This window comes from Lissotriton vulgaris, chromosome 2_1, assembly GCF_964263255.1.
Source record: "Lissotriton vulgaris chromosome 2_1, aLisVul1.2, whole genome shotgun sequence".
NCBI classification, from domain to species: Eukaryota; Metazoa; Chordata; class Amphibia; order Caudata; family Salamandridae; genus Lissotriton; species Lissotriton vulgaris.
In genome coordinates this window covers 669270010-669293142 of record NC_141687.1, presented here as the reverse complement: position 1 = coordinate 669293142, position 23133 = coordinate 669270010, and the positions used below count along the sequence as shown (strand labels likewise).

General features: G+C 43.5%; 1 protein-coding gene and 1 pseudogene across 2 annotated transcripts in view; both read left to right on the top strand.

The window, feature by feature from the left end:
* Positions 1-22369, top strand: part of LOC147730952 (solute carrier family 13 member 1-like) — a 540726-nt gene extending 518357 nt beyond the window's left edge. For both annotated transcript variants that reach the window (XM_086955853.1, XM_086955852.1), the window contains one exon: positions 21539-22369. In XM_086955853.1, the coding sequence (XP_086811979.1) occupies positions 21539-21682 (144 nt within the window). In that variant the 3' untranslated portion in view covers positions 21683-22369. The remainder of the gene's footprint in view (positions 1-21538) is intronic.
* Positions 14276-16332, top strand: LOC147730953 (small ribosomal subunit protein mS40-like; annotated as a pseudogene).
* Positions 22370-23133: the final 764 nt, after the last annotated feature.

Genomic DNA, 23133 nt, shown 5'->3' with positions numbered 1-23133 from the left:
GGAAAATCTTTCTTAGTGCCTGGAGGGTAATATATTAGTACCCCTTTCCAAACTTCTGATGCAGATATTAGTTTGAAAATACATATAACTCGATCTTTAGGGGTTTGTGAAAGGGGATACCTACATGGCCCCCCAGATGCTCAATCCTGTCAGATATTACCGTAGATTAATGCTCAGGTATGGCTAGTGAGATGCAGGTGAAAGCTGAGTCACAAAGCCAAGTTTCCGTAAATAAACAAATCTTGTGATTGGATATAATAGCGTCCCATATTTCTATGGCAAGTTTAGCCATAGATCTACTATCACTATACAAGCCATCAATCTATCAATCTTCTTAGAGTTGTCCTTATGAATAGGGAGGGGACCTAGTTGTTAGTCTGGCTAAGAGTTGTTCCTGGCAGGAGGGAGGGCAAATATGTTGAGAGACGTGTATTGTCTACTCCTAGCACTCCTGAGGGGACTGAGCAGGAGAATCTACATTCCCTGCATGAGGCAGGGCCCTCAAGGGATGGAAATCTCTGGCTATAGCACAGATGAAAATAATCAGCTTTAGCACTGGCCAGCAGAATTTGCTTAAGTTCTTTGGAGGTAAGGGCATGGGTCCTGGCACCTGGCATTGTCCAGGCACGGATGGGCACAGATGGGCTTGCCTTTATCACACCGGCGGTGCATCCGAACCCTGCCGCTGCTTTTATGCCACTTTGGAAAGTATGAGCCCTGCATCTAAATAGCCAACCTGCCCAAAATGGTGGCAGTCTAGTGGCTTACAAGAATTAGTAACAGTCTTGCAAAACCAAGATCTCCACATCAAACGGCATGAAAGCCGGAGCAAACCAGAGATCGGTGGAGCCATTTGATGCATGAGGTAGGCTGGGAGGGTGACACAGTCAGTAGGAATTTAAAAGAAAGTAAAAGCACACAATGACCAAAGTTTTAAAAACAAATAGGGAAGGCAGTTTCATACAAGAACCCTTACCGGCGTATGCGCCCTGCAGCTGCTTTTATGTGGCTTAGGAAAGTATGAGTCCTGGATCTAGACCGCTAACCTTCCTCAAATTGTTGCAGTCTGGTGGCTCACAGGAAGTAGTGACAGCCCTGCAAAACCAAACTCTCTCCGCATCAAATGTCATGAAAGCCGCGTTTGACCAGAGACCGCTGAAGGGCGTTTAAAGCCATGCATTGAGTGGATGTTTAAAACAAATTAGCAGCACAGAATGACCAAAGTTTAAAAAAGAAATAGCAAAGGCAGTTACATGCAAGTTCCCTTACCAGCAGCAGCATACAGTTACCCAGCAGCCCTACCAAGAAGTACTCACATGGAACAAGTTCCAATAGGTAGCACTTGAACATTAATGAAAGGGTGTACAACTGAATGATGCAGGAGATACTAGGTGCAGCAGAATATTCTACATTTACAGCAGCCTTGTGAAAACCGTCATCAGCTACAGTCATCATAATACCAGAAGCCTACGAATATTTGAGTTAAATGGTTACTCACTGCTCAAAATGCCACATGTGTTGCTGTAAAAATGTGTTCTGTAGGTCCATTTTCCATTCTACTGTTCTCAGGTTGTATACTCATACAACACAAATAATGTATTGTTGAAATAATGATCACTGATCAGTTGTGAATAAACAACCATAAAGATTGTAGTAAAAAAAAGCTGCACTCTGTTTGAATGTACGTAGATGTTTGGATAGTATATAGGTCTGTGTGTCACATTTATAAAAAAAAGCACTACAGAACCCTGCACGCAAATGACCTGGAAGTCTGTCCTTTAACCATAGGACACCACCTACTGGAGTGGAATCAATAATCTGAATACTGGGAGTGATGACATCCTTCATATCCTTTTGAAATTACGGCTCTGGTACACCAACCGTCCAGACTCACCTCAATTTGAGAGGACAAATAACTGGCTCTACATGTAAAACCATTCGCTAAAGAATCAATACAACCGTACCATCAAGAATTTTACTTGGTGCCCATAAGAAGCCAGAGAGGACGAAACGCATTGGCCACAATTTTTTATTGGATGTGGACAACAAGATAAAAAAAAGAACTATAAATAGAACTTGGCCAATGGATATTTTCTATTGAGACACATGTATTACTGGTGTGTGCAGTCTATTTGAAGTGTTTTGCTGAACTCACATTTGATATTAGCTATTTGATTCATACAATTTTAGGTTCTGAATCACTCTACATTGCTTGATATTAACTATTCGATTTACATAATTTTAGGTGCTGAACCACTGTATTTTGCCATAGTAACTAGGTCTGTTAGTGACTGTAAGTGTTTTTGAGTGGGTCTGTAACAGTGTGTGCATGTGTCAGTGCCTGTGTCAATGACTGTATATGTGTGTGAGTACTTGTATTAGTACCTGTTTGGGTGTGTATGTGTGTGAGTACTTGTATTAGTACCTATTTGGGTGTGTTAGTCACCCTTAATTTAAATTCATAACAAATGCATTTATAACTTTACACACACATTGTATTGACATATTAGAAAACAATTCAAACCCAACAATTAACAAACATAACATAACTTATTTAACTATTTACAAATACAGAAACACAGTGAAACTTAAACTTTTGATTAACTACCTCAGGAACTCACCAATATACTTACACTGCTTCTGTCTATTTACTTTAACTCTCCAAATGTGTAACCGAGCAGGAATAAGTCAGATTAAATGTAAAATATGTTCTAAAAACACACTCAATTTGACAAGGAGGCAGAAACTATTTCAAGTATGAATAAGAATGTTTAAAAATAGAGTAAAACAGTGTTTGGTATGAAAAATGAGGGACACTTAGGGATCTATTATAATGGCGGGCGAATCGCCACCCAGCCCGCCATTATTTACCAACCGCCACCCATTTCCTCTTGCCATATTAATATGGTGGGGGGCCCCGGCGGACATATTCCGCCAGTCAAACAGGTGACTGTGCGGAAAAGGGGCTTGATATGGTGGCGGTGTCTGCAAGATACCGCCATCCATATCAAGATGCAGGCGGTTATGTGCCTTTTCATGACGGCGTTGGCACCATGGAAAGGCATGCAGAGTCTGCATGTTTGGGCACATTGCGGGCCCCCAGGGTGTTGGGCGGTGGGGGGTGCACATTGGCCCTGCATTTGCATGCACAACGTGGTGCCTGCCACGTTGTGTAATGCAAATGCACAAGGTTCCTCCACAGCAATGTGGCAGGCGGTGCTATGAGCACCGCCCGCCACAATGTTGTGGATGGGGTATGCCATCGTCACCATGGTGGTGGCATCCTAATTGCTGGTGCGGGACCGCCGCACCACTGGCAGCCGGTCCCAGCACCGGTAGGGTGGCAGCGGGCGGGCGGATCCTAATAGATCCCTAAATTGAGAAAAGCAGCACTCAAACCAAAATAATATATTGCAAGTGTGGTTGATGAAGTGTTTCTTCTGTAGCGCAAACTATTTATTTGGATACAAACAGAATGAAAACACTGGTTAAACCAATGTTGTTTATGAAGAAAAAGAGACCCCAAAAAATCTTTATTAATAAAAGTAACGTTTGCAAAATTTTGAAAGGCGAATGGATGCGCACGTCTACTACTGAACCTTACTATAAGAAAACTACTTACAAGAGAATGAATTAGTGTATGCAGCTTAAACAGTAGTACCATTACAAAAGAAGAGATAATTCTTAGAAATGTAGAGGAAGAGATAGGTGAAAAGGTACAAGGAAGGTGTAGACATCCTCCTGTGTATAAATGGTATTGCAGTAGTATTCATATTATTTGCCAGCACCCATGTACTCGCAGTGCTGCTGTCTATTTACTTTACCTCTGCAAATATTGGTGTGAATTTCAGGAACACCAACTTAGGGGCTGATTACGATGGAGGATTTTACGCATCCTCCGGGCCGGCGGAATCCACCGCCGGCCCGGAGGATGCGTAAACTCCTCTGCGGACCCACCAAAGACCCACCGCCACATTAGGATGTGTATCCTGAGAGCGCGATTACTTGTTGTGGATTCTAAAGGATTATTGTGCCGGTGTGCTCCGCCGGCCCTGTTCCCATGATGCACTGGGCCAGGGACAGACTGATTTGCATATAGCCAGGTTCTGAGCTGGGATGGGGCAGTGAGATAAATAACGGTGATGGATCAAGCCCTGATCTTTGGACTGGGTAAGAGTGGTCTGCTCAATTCAGACACTCTGTTCATCACCACCCCCTTTTGTAAATCGATTTTGGCCACTATAGGTGTGGCAGGGTATACTCAGACATGAGTCCCTTTCTCACTGCTCCATCAGGATTCAAGCAAGCCGGGCCGAAGAGGCTGAAATGCCAGAAACCGGTCCCCGGTAGCTTGTCTCCTTTCTGGTAAAGAATTGGCTTGGTAGTTTAGTCTGCCCTGTTCCCATGATGCACTGGGCCAGGGACAGACTGATTTGCATATAGCCAGGTTCTGAGCTGGGATGGGGCAGTGAGATAAATAACGGTGATGGATCAAGCCCTGATCTTTGGACTGGGTAAGAGTGGTCTGCTCAATTCAGACACTCTGTTCATCACCACCCCCTTTTGTAAATCGATTTTGGCCACTATAGGTGTGGCAGGGTATACTCAGACATGAGTCCCTTTCTCACTGCTCCATCAGGATTCAAGCAAGCCGGGCCGAAGAGGCTGAAATGCCAGAAACCGGTCCCCGGTAGCTTGTCTCCTTTCTGGTAAAGAATTGGCTTGGTAGTTTAGTCTGCCCTGTTCCCATGATGCACTGGGCCAGGGACAGACTGATTTGCATATAGCCAGGTTCTGAGCTGGGATGGGGCAGTGAGATAAATAACGGTGATGGATCAAGCCCTGATCTTTGGACTGGGTAAGAGTGGTCTGCTCAATTCAGACACTCTGTTCATCACCACCCCTCATTTGAGATGTCATCAGTGATGTCATCAGTGATGTCACTGACCATGTCATGAATGATGTAATATGTGACATTATTAGCAGTGGATTGCGGGTCCGCGATATATAGGTAGTGCAACTAACTATATATGGAATTTCAATGGTTTTGTGCAAATAAAATAAGGTTTTTTAAATGCTAATCCCTAACTATATATGGTCTATAACCTATGGTTTTTTCAGTGAATTTTCAAGGTTTTGTAAATGCAAATTCCTAACTATATATGGTCTATAACCTATGGTTTTTTCTGTGAATTTCATTGGTTTTTTAAAAGCTAATATCTATAGCTGTAAAATATATTCTTTATTAAGTGACGTATCACGTAGCCCGTGAGACGCCTCATGATGCATCGCATAACCGTGACGTATCGTCTCTGCAGCGCAAACCAAACCCAAAACGTAAGCGCGCCAAAACACGCTTAAAGATATATATATATTTTTTTAACCTTAATTAGACAAAATCCACACGTGCACATATCACAAACGTTCAAAAAACACAATATGTCGGACTCCCGTTACGCTGCCGGTTAGCTGCCCGGTTGACGTACCAGGAAGCACCTTTACCGCGAAAAATCACATTTTTTTTTTCACCCCCCAGGGAACTTTAATAGCCCCCTCATCAATCCTAGGGGTTCAGGAGGGGTCTGCCTTACCCCTTTCATTCATTTACACCTTTTTTCCACCTCTTGTCTCTCGATCCCACAGAGAGACAAGATGGCGGCCGCTCCAGACTGTTTACAATGATAACAGCCAATCAGCTTCTCCTCAGACTCCCGTTACACTGCCGGTTAGCTGCCCGGTTCGCGTACCAAGACGCGTCTCTACGGCGAAAAAATCGGAATTTTTTTTTTGGGCCCAGCGTGGCTCTATAATATCCCCTCATCAATCCTAGGGGGTCAGAAGGGGTCTACCTTGCCCCCTTTCCTTCATTTCCTCCTTTGTTTTGGCCTCCTCTTGTCTCTCGATCCTACCGAGAGACAAGATGGCGGCCGCTCCGGACTGTTTAGAATGTTGACAGACACCGAAGGGCCAATCAGCTTCGCTTCGCAAAGTTCCGATACGCGAAAAGTTCGCTAACCGGATCGCTGCCCGGAGCGCTGTTACAGATATATATCTTGATTTAAACGGTAATTTCTCAAAATCCACTGAAGCACATATATTGAGACCTAGCAAAGGCACATCGGGCTAACAGTCCCTACAATTTTGCCAAGTTTCGTGAAAATCCATTCAGCCGTTCGGGCTAAAAGTGAGTCCAACCGCCCTATGGAAATTAACATGGGAAAAACGCGTTTTGGGACCCCCCTTTTTTCTCGGCCCCCCCTTGACGACCCCCCCCCCAATTTTCAGGGGCTGCTCAGGAACAAAATGTGCAATTTTCCTGAAAATTTCAGCCGATTCCGTCCACAAACGCTAAAGTTATTAGACATAGAATTTTCAGAAATGCCATAGGGAAAAAATCCTAACTATATATACCTACTGGCGACCGCCAGTAGGTAATATATATATATATATATATATATATATATATATATATATATATATATACATATATATATATATATATATATATATATATATATATATATATATGAATCCACAATCCTGAGGTGCCAGCAACCACGCACAGACACGAACCAGGTACAGACCACAAACGAAGATTTAAAAGTGAATAGAGTGCTTTATTCCATCGATGGGGACGGCAACATGACGCGTTTCGTCCGGGAAACCCGGACTTGATCACATGACAAACCCAGAGAATCATGTGGTTAAATACTGGTTACACTGACACAAGGACCCTCCCATAATATCAACAACATAGAAGAAATACCATTTACCACAAATTCGGCTGATAAACAACAAATTATGAAAGAATACAGAAAGTGTATTATTCCAAGGTAAACATTAATCAGTTCAATTCGTCGTCAATGAAGGGCAAGTGCCCAATTCTATGATAATTAAACAACAGGGGGTGGTGATGGACAGAGTTTCTGAATAAAGCAGAATACTCTCACCCAGTCAAGAGATCAGGGCTTAATCCAACACCGTTTTTTAGCTCACTGCACCATCCCAGCTCAGAACCTGGCTATATGCAAATTAGTCTGTCCCTGGCCCAGTGTATCATGGGAACAGGGCAAACCAAACTACCAAGCCAATTCTTTCACTGGGAAGGAAACAAGCTACCGGGGACCGGTTTCTGGCATTTCAGCCGTCTTCGGCCCGGCTTGCTTGAATCCTGATGGTGCAATGAGCAAGGGACTCACGTCTGAGTATACCCTTCCACGCTTATGGTGGACAAAATAATTAAACAACAGGGGGTGGTGATGGACAGAGTTTCTGAATAAAGCAGAATACTCTCACCCAGTCAAGAGATCAGGGCTTAATCCAACACCGTTTTTTAGCTCACTGCACCATCCCAGCTCAGAACCTGGCTATATGCAAATTAGTCTGTCCCTGGCCAGTGCAAACTTCGCATTTGATAAAAAATGGCATATTACGCTGTTGTGGGGCCATTGTATAAAACCAGTAAAAAAAGTTAAAACCACATACTAAAATAGTGCAAAAAATAGTGCAAAAATAGTATATCCAAACATTGGATGAGAGCAATATAATATTCAGGCATATAGCCAATCGCATAGTTTGGGTCAGAATTGACTATGGCACGGAGATGCTGTAAGATGCGGTTGTATACTTGTAGCTTCGTGCTGCCAACGTATTGTAACTCACACGTGCATTTTAAAACATAGACCGCATGATCCGTTTTACAAGTATACAGATTATTGATTTTAATACCAGCATCAGTCAAACCCTCAACAAATTCCATGGTATTGACACCAAACTTGCATGCCCTGCAAGAACTACATTTCCAAAATCCAGTGCTTTTTGAGAGCCAATTAGGTTTAATATTGGTCTCAGGGCTAGTTCTTACAAGAGCATCCCTCATCGAGGGCGCTCGACGGAAAGTGATGCTGGGCATGTCTTCCAATAATGGGGCTAAGGTAATATCTGTTTTTAAAATGGGCCAATTAGACTTCATGATTTGTTTGATCCTCTTTTCTTGGTTATTGTAGGTGGTAATCAGACGAATGGTAGGCTTATCATTTTTGACAGGAACCACTTCCAGTGTGTCTAATGCTGTTTCTTCAGCAGTTACCACTAACTGATGAGACATTACCTTTTTAAGAGAGCTAGTAAGGGTATTTTTGTCATAACCTCTACATAGGAATCTCTGAAAGGATCCATTAAGACAATTAATCAGATCTATCTCATTATTGCATATACGTTTAATTCTTAAAAACTCTCCAGATGGGATGCTTTTAATAAGATGGTGAGGATGGTTACTCTGTGCATGTAAAATGGAATTTCCAGCTGTGGATTTCCTATGCATCCTGGTCATAATGTTGTTGTCCTTAATGTAGACCTCTACATCTAAGAAGTTTACACTCACATTGTTAATGTTGGCAGTGAATTCAAGGTTCAAAGAATTGTTATTGATGTTATTAACAAAGTTCTCAGCAGATAATTTGTTACCTTGCCAAATTATAAAGACATCGTCAATAAAACGCCACATTTTAACAATGCCTGTTTCATCCTCCTCCAAACATTCGCGAAGCCCACCAAGAACGTGCCTCTCCCACCAGCCCACGTATAAACACGCGTAACTGGGGTAGAAGCACGCACCCATGGCAACACCACGCAACTGCTGGAAGACCTCATTGTTAAATAAGAAAAAATTGTTGTTAAGACACAGATCAATAATGGTAATGAGCATTTTGCTGTGTTCAAAATACTTGATGTCTCTTTTTGACAGAAAATATTCGATTGCATTTAAACCATCACTGTGATTAATGTATAGAGAGAGGTGATGTCCATTACCAGAAACATATAATTAGGTTTCCACACAACTTCTCTCAATTTCATAAGGAAGTCACCAGTGTCTTTTAAGTAACTTGGTAAGGCCTCCATGCAGTCGTGAAGAAAGTAATCGACATATTTGGATAAAGGTTCCAAGAGTCCATTTTGGGCAGAGATAATCGGTCGCCCAGGTACAGGTGTAATGCCTTTATGGATCTTGGGTAAAAGGTATAATGTAGGAGTGATAGGAAAATCCTTTTTGAGGAACTCAAATTCTTTCTTGCTTATCAATCCTTCCCTTTTCCATGATGCCAAATTAGTGTGTACCAAAAGTTTTACTTTGTTCAATTCATTGAACGAAGCTTTCCTGTAACATGCAGAATCACTTAATTGTCTCTCAGCTTCCTGTAAATACATTGCACGTGGCCACAAGACAATATTTCTACCTTTATCTGCTTTGTTGACAATTATATTGCCATTAGATTTGATTTTTTGGATCAACAAAGAGTATTGTTTGTCTCTAAAGCTTCTGTGTTTGCTTCTCTTAGCCACAGTTCGGTTGAGTTCCTTTAAGTCATCAATGACACGATCACTAAAAATGTCAATAGCATCCCTAGGCATTACTGGGACAAAGGTTGATTTAGGGCAAAAAGGACTGTTGCCAGCACTGCCACTGCTAATTCCCATAGATCTCAGGACATCCTGGGTATTGGTAGTAGAATCACTTTCGTCATTGGCAAGAGAGTGAGCAACTTTCAAAGCCTTAGTGTCGGCTATAGAAACATTCTTATTGCTCTGAGATTCATTCAAAATAGTATTAGCTTTTTCACTTTTTTTGTTGATAGTATGAAGCTTAAGAAGTTTAAATTTCCTAATGAACTTAAAGGTGTCAATTCTCGCTTGGACATATTTGAACCCATTTATAGGACAAAAAGAAAGACCCAGAGACAGGAGCTGGGTTTCTGCTGCATTAAGGTCAAGTTCCGTCAAATTAATCACAGTATTTTCTACATCAGTGTCATTGGAAAGACATTTTTAGGTCTCGCCTGTCGATGCGCATGCGCATCGAGCTTGCGAGACTATGGGGGCTTAACCACTCTTTAACTAACTTGCAAGGAATCGTGGCGATTCCTTGCAGTGCCCGTGACTTTTAAGCTCAATGCGCATGCGCATTGAGCTTAAAAGCGCGTGCGCATCAGTTCCCTCAGCCGCACTCCAGGCCCCTGCTGCTTTCACACCCTCTCCCCGCTCCGCCCCCTCCCCTGCCCACCGTGTCGCATTTCTCCTCCCCCCTCCCCTTATCTGCCTTCCCTCTGTCTTTTTTTTTTTTTACCCGCTCCGCCCCATCCCCTGCCCGCCGTGTCGCATTTCTTTTCTCCTCTTTGCTCCTCCAGCAGTTCTGTCACCTTTCCTTCTCTCCTCCCTTGTTTTTTTACTTGTTCTGTTGAGGAAGTGAATCCACGTTTGTACAAGGCATTTTTTATCGCTACCTTTCACGCAGTGCTGTATCTACAGCGCGTTTCCCTCAACTGTTCTGTCGGAGTGTTTCGTGAGCGCCCTGGTATTGAATTGCCTCGTCTGCCCAGCGATTACTATTTGTAGCGACGCTCTCACCCTGGAGTTGTGATGTTATCTGAACTCACCTTGCCTAGTGATTGCAATTGAAGCGACATTCTCCCCCTGGAGTTGCGGTGTTATCTGAACTCTCTTGGCCTTGTGCCGCTTCCGTCAGTTGTAGCCAGTGGTTTTGAACAGATGGCTGCCTAATTGTTTTTTGTCTAGTGCTATAATTGGAACTTCCTCAGTTAAGGGGGAAAATCCTCCAGCTCCTTGTTAGGAGTTAATCTAGTGTAGGTACTTTTTCCCCGGTAGCCCTCTGCCTGCTATCCCCGTTTTATGCTCAGCTGTCAGTTTATGGCGTGAATTCCACACAGTGATTACCTCACAGCAGGAACCTAAGTGCCTGAGCTAGGGTGGCCTCCCGACGGCTAGAGCTCAGCTTATTCTCTCAACGAACGTTCGGCAGCTCACATCTCCACACAGTGATTCCTCTCAGCAGGAACTCTCTTGCCAGAGCGTTCGGCGGCCTCCCGCCTAGTGTGCGCTCAGCTGTTGGGCCTCAGCGAACGTTCTACCCGCTGTCTTCCTTCTGGGACTGAGTTTTTACCCGTGCAGAGCGGTGTTCTGCACACAGCGGGAGCTCTGTTTTTCGGATTTCTTCAAAGGCAGTCACGAGTTCTTAGGCCACATAATCTTATCTATTTCTCTTCGCAGCTGGAGCATATTTCTTCAAGTGGCAGTCACGAGTTCCTGAGCCACACAATCATTATCGATTTCTTCGACCTGCAGCACGGTCAAGTTACCTTACTCATGTAATTGCCTGCCAGTTCTACATCGCTGACAGGCACAGCTCATTCTAGAGTGGATAGTTCTTACTTGGCTGGCTATTCTGACACTTGTTTTCATTCTTAGAGGCTCTCTTTAGGTCTCGTGACCTATCAATGCGCACCGCTCTTCCGCAGTACTGCAACCTACACCCTCCCTCACCCTCACCCTCACTCACCCTCAACCCCTCACCCTCACCCTCACTCACCCTCAACCCCTCACCCTCACTCACCCTCACTCATCCTCACCCTCACTCACCCTCACTCACCCTCAACCCCTCACCCTCACCCTCACTCACCCTCACCCTCACTCACCCTCACCCTCACTCACCCTCACTCACCCTCAACCCCTCACCCTCACTCACTCACCCACCCTCACCCTCACTCACCCTCACCCTCACTCACCCTCAACCCCTCACCCTCACTCAACCCCTCACCCTCACCCTCACTCACCCTCAACCCCTCACTCACCCTCACTCTCACTCATCCTCACTCATCCTCACTCACCCTCAACCCCTCACCCTCACTCACCCTCACCCTCACTCACCCTCACCCCCACTCACCCTCAACACCTCACCCTCACTCACCCTCAACCCCTCACCCTCACCCTCACTCACCCTCAACCCCTCACCCTCACTCACCCTCAACCCCTCACCCTCAACCCCTCACCCTCACTCACCCTCAACCCCTCACCCTCACTCACCCTCAACCCCTCACCCTCAACCCCTCACTCACCCTCACTCACTCACCCTCACTCACCCTCACCCTCACTCACCCTCACTCACCCTCACCCTCACTCACCCTCAACCCCTCACCCTCACTCACCCTCAACCCCTCACCCTCACTCACCCTCAACCCCTCACCCTCACTCACCCTCAACCCCTCACCCTCACTCACCCTCAACCCCTCACCCTCAACCCCTCACTCACCCTCACTCTCACTCACCCTCACTCACCCTCAACCCCTCAGCCTCACCCTCACTCACCCTCACCCTCACTCAACCTCAACCCCTCACCCTCACTCACCCTCACCCTCACTCAACCTCAACCCCTCACCCTCACTCACCCTCAACCCCTCACCCTCACTCACCCTCACCCTCACTCACCCTCAACCCCTCACCCTCAACCCCTCACCCTCAACCCCTCACCCTCAACCCCTCACCCTCGACCCCTCACTCACCCTCACTCACCCTCAACCCCTCACCCTCACTCACCCTCAACCCCTCACCCTCACTCACCCTCAACCCCTCACCCCCTCACCCTCACCCTCACTCACCCTCACAACACATATTGTGTTACAATAGGTGTCACATTTGCGAAAGATAAAACTATTGGCATTGTAAATAACAAAGCTATTAATTCGCTATTTTCAAAACAAGCACATAAATAAAAAATGTGTCCTTTACAATACCAATAGCTCAAACTTTCCTAATGCGAGACCTATTGCATTGCTGTGCTTCTCTCCCCTGCTGCACTCTCCTGCTCTCTAGAGATGTGGCCTAACGACCAGAGCTGCCATCTAAGTCACGTAAATACAAAACATGTTGCATTCCAAATGCTATAGGTGTCACATTCGCGAAAGTTATAACTATTGGCATTGTAAATGACAAAGCCATCAATTTAGCAATTTTAAAAACCAACAAATAAATAAAATATGTCATTTACAAGACCAATAACTCCAACTTTTCTAATGCGAGACCTATTGCATTTCCAATGCTTGTTCATCATTTTCATTTTTTTCTCTTTCTTTTTCATTTTCAAAATTATCTCCATTTTTATCATTTTCATCATTACTTTTTCCAAATCCATTGAACGAAGTTATATCATCTGAAGATGATGTAGTGGGTAGGTTCATAATTTTAGTTATGATTTCGCTTGGGCATTCCCCCTTCCTCTTCTCTTTTTCGTGTAGTTGTTGGCGTTTCCTCCTCCCTTTACGGGATTTGTTTCGCCTCCTCTTCCTCTCGCTTGCTGTGTCCCTCTCGACCTTAAGGTGTTTCGCCGATCTTCCTCCATAAAAACCAATTCCTCAGATGGAGTAAAACTGCTAACCCCAACTTGTTGTTCGTTGGTCTCATCTTCAGAACCCCCACTACTGTAGACAGAACTCAGGTCAGTATCCGAGTGTACAGGGGCTGCCGCTTGTTGATTTTGTGGAGTTTGAGATGTTATCACTGGCACAGATGAAGTTAGTGCTTGTCTTTTAACTGATTCAAAATTCCTTGAGAATGTGACTATCCTTCTCATAGTCGGCTTTGTCTCTTGCAAACTTAATTGCTTTCCGGGATTTAATGGTTTCTTCATATTTATCTAGGCGTTTCTTAATCTCTTCCCGCCCTTTAATTATCACCTCCTGTTGTTCCATAGCATTAAGTTCAAGGTTGAGTTTTTCAATCTGGGACATTAGTTCGACTCTATCGATTTCGGCATATTTTATCAAGATGCATACCATGCCCATAGATGCATCTAGATTATATTGGGCCCACTCCTTCAGCATGAGGGGATTAGGGTTTTCGAATGAGGGTGCTATCAGTACTCTCAAACCACGGGGCACCCTTTTTACTTCCTTGTACTTCTCCAAGCTTTTTTGCTCCCACCACTTAGTAAGCTCCGTCCGGAGCAATTTCTCCAATTTTTTTAACTTCGATTTAACGTCATCGGCCTCATTGGTTTTTTCCTTAGGTTTCCCCCCAAGAGTAGTGGTAGCCGGTAAATTTAAAAAAAGAGCATCTGCTGCTTGCTCTCTGTCTCTGAAGATGTCAGCTGCCATTGCCATCTTAATTACGGAAAGATTTCAAAACTCAGCACAAGTTCAAGAACTCTCCACGTGTAATGTTCAGCACGTAATGGAAATAGAACAAATGTTTCCTCAAATCTCGTGTAACCCGCAAATGACCCAGCGGTAGCAAAAGCGCAGCAACTGGCTCACCTCCGTTCGCCGCTGATGAAGAAAAACTCGGGTCCTCCGATCCAAATAATTCCACACAGAAACAGACGAACTTCCAGCAAGCCGCGTCGCGTTGCAAATCCGCTTCACTTCCGGTCGCGGGGGGCTGGAGCGCGCAATACTCCTTCCGGGTTGAGAACAAATCGTCAAAGACGATGTCGGCCAAAATTGCAATCCAGCCACAGTTTGAAGAACGAGAGGGTCTGTAGAAGACGAAATCGGCCAATTCGTCCAACAAATATGAATCCACAATCCTGAGGTGCCAGCAACCACGCACAGACACGAACCAGGTACAGACCACAAACGAGGATTTAAAAGTGAATAGAGTGCTTTATTCCATCGATGGGGACGGCAACATGACGCGTTTCGTCCCGGAAACCCGGACTTGATCACATGACAAACCCAGAGAATCATGTGGTTAAATACTGGTTACACTGACACAAGGCCCCTCCCATAATATCAACAACATAGAAGAAATACCATTTACCACAAATTCGGCTGATAAACAACAAATTGTGAAAGAATACAGAAAGTGTATTATTCCAAAGTAAACATTAATCAGTTCAATTCGTTGTCAATGAAGGGCAAGTGCCCAATTCTATGATAAGCCATGCAAACTTCGCATTTGATAAAAATGGCATATTACGCTGTTGTGGGGCCATTGTATAAAACCAGTAAAAAAAGTTAAAACCACATACTAAAATAGTGCAAAAAATAGTGCAAAAATATTACATCCAAACATTGGATGAGAGCAATATAATATTCAGGCATATAGCCAATCGCAAGATGTTACAATAGTGATATATATATATATATCACTATTGAATACGAGTGCACTGTGGGTTTGCACTCATATTCACGTGATCAAGCCATCGTGGGTGGCGAAACGCGTTGTGAATTAAACAACTTCTCTTCCAACTCCGATTTTGCTGTGGTCTGTGTATCCTGAGAGCGCGATTACTTGTTGTGGATTCTAAAGGATATATATATATATATCTATACTACTATAATAAAGGAGAAACTTGCAGGCTTTTAGGCGGGTAAACGCGGGAACCACTGCGCCAATCTACACACCCGATAAACGGTACAAATCGTCAGGGTGTGTAGATGGTTATAGGCTATGTAAACTTAAAAAAGAACCTTATTTAAAAAATTAATTAAATAAAAATAGTAGTCCCCCCAAAGTAGCGCCGGCCGACGGGGGGATGCTCCCTCCGGCCCTCGCTGTTGTGCTGACTCTGCCACGATTGACCTGTAAGCGGACATTTGACAGGGTAACGTCACTCTTCGAAAACAAGCATGCTTTAATAAAAAAAAAACCTCCGCTCAGTGCGGCCGCTGCCTCCAGTCACCCGGAAGTGGATCTGTTCGTGAATTACAGAGGGCAGCAGTGTACAAAGGGGAGCAGTGTACCGAGGGGAGCAGTGTAGAGAGGGGAGCAGTGGAGGAGAGGTGAGTCCAAGGAGGGGGGCAGGGAAGGTGAGTCCAGGGGTGTAAAGAGGAGGTAGGTCCAGGATTTATTTATTTATGCGTTTTTATATAGCGCGGACTTTACCCGAAGGTGTCAGTGCGCTTCACAATAGGACCAGTAATGACACAAGAGGAAACAATTACAATTGAAAAATTACAAAAGAAAACGTTAAGTTACGTGGGGCAGCAGGCTGGAACGACAGGAACAGGAGCAGGGGTCTGAGGACATATGCCGACTACCGCAGGAACCACAAGGGAGGGATCCCGCCCCAGAAGACGAGGAAAACCTGCATTAGAGGAGAAAAGATCTGTGGAAATCCCTGCACCATCGGCAGAGACCAGAAACTGGGCCTACACCATCAGAACGTGAAGCTCCTGGAGCAGTTCATCTCTCCTTACACTGGCGAGATCCTCAACCCCATGCGCACCGTTGTGTGTATGAAGCAGCAGAAGAAGCTGACGGATGTCATCGGCAAGGCTCGAGATTTTGGGTTGTTGGGCTCTCGTGTACCCTTGGCTGACTTTCAGGAGGAGGACTACACTAACTCACATGGTGCCGTGACAAAGACTCCCCCCCGCACCCGCCCTGCAGACAGGGGCAGCATGGTACCCCTGGTACGAATGGCAACAGCCACCGGAGCAAGAAGTGGCCCTTATCCGGAATATCTACTGGCGCTACCTCAAGAAGGAGGAGGTACCTGCTACCCAGACCAGAGAGAGGCCCGAGTGGACAATCTATTGAGAGCTACAGTGAGGCTAGGGGAGAAGCACGGGCGCTGTGGGATGAGTGACGCGATTGGACGTTTCCAGGAGGAACAGCACTGGGGCGACATGCAAGATCGACGTCCGAGTGGCACTTGGGGTGGGGGCAGCAAGAGCGGGGAACTCTTTCTGGCCCTGCTCATTATTCCTGCTGAGCAGGATGAAAGGACTGTGTGTGAATCAACACTTATGTAATAAAGTTTACTTCTTGACCAAAAGAAGAAAAAAAACGAGGTCAGTCTGGAGGGAGGAGGATTAGGCGGGGGTCGGAGCAGGCGGGGGACGGGGACTAACAACACCAGGCAAGGGTCGGGGCAGGCGGGGGACGGGGCGGGCGGAGCCACTGGGCAATGTAGGGGGAAGCCTGAAAGCACCCGGACAAGGTCGGGACGGGCTGCTAGTATATATATATATATATATACATACATAGATAGATAGATAGATAGATAGATAGATAGATAGATAGATAGATAGATAGATAGATAGATAGATAGATAGATAGATAGATAGATAGATAGATAGATAGATAGATAGATAGATAGATAGATAGATAGATAGATAGATAGATAGATAGATAAACTGTGGTTATCAGTCAATATTGTAGTCGGGTCACTCGTAAAACAAATTTGTAAGTTAGTAGGTGTTAATATTCCATCCTGTTTCCAACAACATACAGGCTAAAAATGGTGACATGTTTTAGTTCTACTAAGACCTTCATCCGCCCACAACTGCAAGCCTCACTGTTTGTGTGAAATAAATAGAAAACATAATTTAAGTGCTCAGATAAACATTTAAATCATTCGATCCAGCCCTAGTTTTTGTTGTAGAAGAAGGCACGTCCAACTCCAGGGTAGATTAATAAAAACAATTAGGCTTCCTCTCTGTGCTTCACCCTTACCTGTAGTAAGAGTGGAATGAACTTGTGAAAACACAAACCCTTCCACCCAAATCATTTTAAACGTAACATCAAAAGTGGAGGACAATATTGCCTCATCCCACGAACTCTACGGTGGGTGATATTGCTGCACCATCCCACAACCACGTAAAAGTGGTAGACAACAACACAATCGCAACAGTGGGTGGTAATTGTACTATCCCACATGTTGGGAGATGTGCTCCCAAACAGTCATCTCACTGCACACCAATAAAATATATTTTCTTGTAGATGTACCCATTAAAATGAACAACCAAACACCATGGCTGCATATTAACAAGCACTAAACACTAATAAGTCACACTCTCCCAACCCAAACACTGCTATACAAAAATTGTCAGCAGCACACCATAAGGAGATTACTCAGGACACACTGTCCAAAAACTGCTGAAGTAGAAAATCTTTGTTGTTCCATTGTCTTGCCAACAAAAGTCTCCAGAATTGTAAATAGACTACATTACTTCAAAGTTCAAAAGCAGTGCTGCAATAATTACTCCTCCCAACAAAAAAAACAGCAGCGATTCACCTGAAAGTGGGGAAGATACCCCACTTACATATACTCAAATCGAGTCATTGGCTTACTGAAACTCCTCGATGAACAAAACACATCTGTTTTTTTCTCCCAATTTCAAGATAAATCATTTTGTCCAGGGTTAAATCCATAGTGAAGAGAAACAAAAATCTTCCGTGTTAAGCAACCAGCATAGGAAGAGGGAACGCACACCGGCATATGGCACACCAAATGTTATAATGCCTCCTCCGATGAAGGGCAACTCACCGGCAACATCGAACACAGTCAGGGCTTACTCAACGTAGAGTGCCATAAAGATGAAAAGCAGAAGAAGATGGCAGCACGCATACTCATGGAGCGCCTGGGGGGTCCAGTAATGTTGGTGCTGTAACATGGCTGTGCAGCACACATATGAAGAAACGGCATAGAGACCGAGGAGAAATCCACTGAACCTTCACACCAAGGTAAGGGTTTGCACGAGACAACTCAACACTGTCTGCGGCCCTTTTAAATGCTGCAATAGTAACAGCTAGTATTTTCTCAAAATTACCTCAGTTCCTCTTTAAAATGCTGCATAACATATCTGCAACAGTTACCTCATTTCCTCTGGTCTTAACAACCTATTATTTCCCTGTAATTGACACCATCAACTGCACCTTCGGTTCCTCACAACAGCACTTCAAGCTGCTTCTAGTGTGCTAACGGCATTTCCAGCACATGCTAAATGAACCAGCAGCCCATATCCTCATACACAGCTGGCAGGGAGACACCCTAGGTATAGTTCTTGGCAAATTTAGGAGGATGGTCTCACTTTGCGCAAAGAGAAGTGCAAGTTTCTGGTGAGTGAAGTTGAATACCTTGGGTACCGCATTTCCAGTGAAGGAGTGAGACCGAAACTCAACCTTGTATTTACCATTGTCAATGCACAAACACTCATTGATATATATATGCTACGCTCCTTCATGAGAATGGCAGAATATTATTCAAAATTTCTAAAGTATTTTGCCACTAAATCTGAACTTTTGCAAGCTTTACTTAGGAAAGGGCGTAAGTTTGCGTGGGGAACTTCTCAAGAAAAAGTGTACTCTGGTATTAAGGAAGAGATTTCCAATGCAAAAATCTTTGCTCCATTTCAGTGTAATTTGAAGACTTTACTCACCGTGGACGCAAGCGCAGTTGGTGTGAATGCCGTCCTGTCACAGATACATGGTGGAGTTGAAAGAACAGTTGCCTTTGCTTCCCCTCTCTCTCTAAAACCGATAGGAATTACTCAGTCATTGAGTGGGAGGCATTGGCAGCTGTTTGGGCCACTTCTCATTTTCACACTTTTATATGGGGTTCTAGAGTGATTCTCAGAACAGATCACAAACCTTTGTTGAAGGTGCTGGCACACAATGGTTTTAAGAATGTTCAGCTCGCCTCGCTAGATTAGCTGTCAAGTTACAAGAATGTGATTTCACAGTTTAATATTTGCCTGGCTGGAAAAATAAAGTGGCTGATTGCCTTTTCAGGTTACTGGACAAATGTGTGAAGGAGGCGAAGTATTCACAGAGGAAGTTGTGGCAAGTGTTGTTGAGATCTTCACTGGTATGCACAGTGCAATCTGCAAATGTGAGTGGTTGGAATCTTTAGACAAAGATCAAGAACTCAAAGCTGTAACCAGAATAATCAATGAGGGTGTCAAGAGGTAGAGTACGTATTCTGATGATGTTAAACCATATTCTAAAGTGGTAAAAGACTTGTCTGTTAGAGTTCAGCGAAGGGTTTATGAGTGTTCAGAAGTATGATGGCGCACAAAAGGTAGTGGTTGGGTCAAAAGAATTGGTGGTTATGGTTGGTGCAACTTGGTCAGAGAAAACCCTAAACTCTGAGAACCAAGGGTGGAGAGAGTCCTCCCTTGTAGTAAAATGTAAGCAAAGTCCAGTGCACACAACGAGTTCGTGTGATATGATTGATCACAGACAAATGCCAAGGATGGAGTCGTACAAACGTGTTCTTTTGGTGTCGTTTTATTGGAGGGTGGGTGGTTGGAACAAGAAAGCCAGCCTTGTCTGTTAATCCTGACCACATTCTTGTCAGGGATGAGAGATTTGTTCCTCCTGTGGCACTGAGGCATACATTAATCGCCTTAGCACATGAAGGCCACATGGGACAATCTTTCACTCTCAAATGGGTGGTGGATAATTTTTGGTGTAAAATGTATTATGATGTTAAGAGGTGGATTCAGAGCTGTATCTCATGTAAAAATTCAGAGAAAAGATTGAAAGTAGGTGGGCATACTGTCCTTCTCTATACTTTTAGGTTCCTTTAAGGATTTTCTTCCAGTAGCTTTTTCAGGCTGTAATGACTTGTAGTTTTGGTTTCAATCCACTTGCATGCATAGATTCTTCCTTAATCGTCGCCAAAATATGTTGTAGAAGAAGGCACGCCTAACTCCAGGGTAGATTAATTAAGTAGGTTTATTAGATAAGATGTTATGAAGGGCCACACCAGGAGCAGCCTTCCTGCTGCTCAGCCCATTCTCCAACTGACTCTCTCACGCACCAACATTCCACAGCCACCTCACACACCAACATTCCAGCACCACAGTCACACTGGCTGAGCAGCAGGTATAACAGTTTTAATGTGTGTAAAAACAAACAAGTCATGTTATTTGCCATTTGATAAATACATACAATTTTATTTTCACGTTTAATCAGAGTTTCATGAATGAATACATGGAAAATGATGGGATTTCCACCAGATGAAGGACGTGCAGGCCGAAATGCACTGTAGTTTTGGTATAATGGTGAATAATGCTCACAACAGTATTTCGGACACTGGATTCTTTTTGATTGAAAAGAAATCGCAGCATGATTATGAATAAACATACATAAATCAAAGAACATCTTAGTGTCTTGAAATGGAAAAGCATTGTGGGCACTGGATTATAATTCAACCCAAATGCATGCACCTCACAGCATGGCACTCTGGGGACACATAGTGCACACTTTATTTTCCAAATATACCACATGATTTGCTGCAAAAATGTTTTTGGCTCCAAGAGATTCAAAAAGAAGACAATGTGCTACATTATTTACCTTGTCTCCCCATAATTTAGATAAACTTCATACATAATTAGGTAGTTCACATAATACTAGTAGCTTTTAAAAATGGTACAACTGCAGAAAGGTTTGGAGCTCCGGTCATAATGATGAAATCCATATTTGACACAGAATGTGAAATGTTTTCCGTATAAGGTGTATGTGTATAGAGCATATCCAGCTGTACTGCGTGTGATATGCTATTGATTACCATTGTGGAGTGTGAGGATAGCCCAGGACTCACAATTGACCATCCTTTAACCTTGGTAAAACATTGTGAAATGTGTGTTTTCATACGACTTTACATTGAATTTTGTGCAGTAAAAGCAAACAAACAGGTAACATATGAGGATATACGGACCCAGATTTTCCAACGTAGGCCCAGAAAGGCTTGATACATGGCAAATACTCAGGATAACTACTGAGTGTGTACATGAGTTTTATATTGTTTTGCTGTCTCTTAATTTATCTTTTAGCGGTATCCTGAAAATTTGGCAGACGTCAGGCCCTCGTGCATTATAATGTTATTGTTTCCGCTTTATTTTGTGCTTATGTTGTATTATTGTTGGCATAATGTGTTACTAAAATATAATTAAAAACTAAACATTTCTGACTAATTTGTATTAATTATAATTATGTTTTTTTCTTGCTCGAATAGATGAAGACTGGTCTTGGAGTCAATGTTATCAGCCTTATAATTCTTTTATTTGGACTGTATACTTGGGGAATTCCCATGTTTGACCTCAACACTTTTCCTGAATGGGCCCCATTCAGAAATCTGACATCACCATCAACACCATAATGGACTCATTGTTGCTTTTGAAAGAAAAAGAAACAGGTTGAATGTATGAAGAACCAGCTCACATTTAACTATAGAACAATTAACACATAAATGGTGTTTATGAGATTAACATAATTTGCCAAATTAAAGTATTTGAATCAGGAGGTAACATAAGAATTGCATTATATGCTGTTAATTTTTTAGACACTTTGTTTAAACCTTAGGAAAATGTACATTCTTAAAACAAGGCTCTAACTTACCTGATTTTTGTATTATTTAATAACGTTGCGTCTATTGCTTTTGGAAGCATGATGCGCCTTTCTGATAAATAATTTAAGGCCGTGGAATTTAGCATAGTACATTACGAGATCTACTTCTTTTCAAAGAATCGATCCACTGCAATGTCCCATTAACAGTGTGTTTACAATATTCATTTAAGGTGAAAATGACAATTTACTGCATATTCAAGTCCAGCATTGTGGCCAAATGCCACCTTTTTATGACTTACTGTGTTTACATGACATTGACATGTCTTATCAACCACATTTTGGGAGCTTTCAGAAGTACATTTATTTCTTAACAATGGTAAAAAATGTAAGAATGTTTATGCAGTTGATGTGAGACTGCAGAGAATGTACGGTATTACATGCCTAGGTGCTGTATAAATTTTATCTCTACAAGTTGTTATTAAAACATTCAAGTTTTTGTAAAGAATTTGTTTTCATTTTGACTTTTTTCAAAATTAAAAATGTGTGTTAGTGAAATGTTACAAAATCTGACCACATACTTTTGGAACCATACCTTCCAATTCCTTCTAATCTAAACACACAGGTAGCAGCAAACGTGATGAACACTTAATTGAAACCTTCCTTCAGAATGGTAAACGTGTGGCTTGGAAACGATGTAACGGTACATACAATGGGCCGCGTATTTGTGAGCAGACCCATAAAGACTTGGGACGTTAGAAATCACGTCTTATCAACATCTATTTCTTTATTCATTTGTTGATTTTAAGGAACTGTTTTCTGTTGTGTCAGATCGTTTTCCTTTACCAACTCACAGAATATTGGAGAAGTGTGGCTCAATGATTAGAGCGGCAGACCCTGATACAGAGGACTAGCCCAGGACCAGGGTTCAATTCCCCGCCTCGGCGGGTCTTGGGCTCAAAATTCCACAGACCTGATAATTCTCGCCTCGGTGCCTATTCCAATCATGGAGTCCCACTCTGCAACTCTGGGCAATAGCTTGCTTAATCTCCACAATGGCCCCCACAACGCTAAGGATGCCTGGCCTCCACCTTGGGGGTGCCCAGGAGTGGACGCCTCACAGGGAAAGCCAGGATGGGTTCCACAGCGGTATTCGTACAAGCGCCTTGAGACCCTTGCGGGTGAGTAGTGCGCTATACAAGTATCAATTTACAGAATAGATGTATAAATAGTTTGCAGGCCAATTGATGTTACCTCCCGACCTAT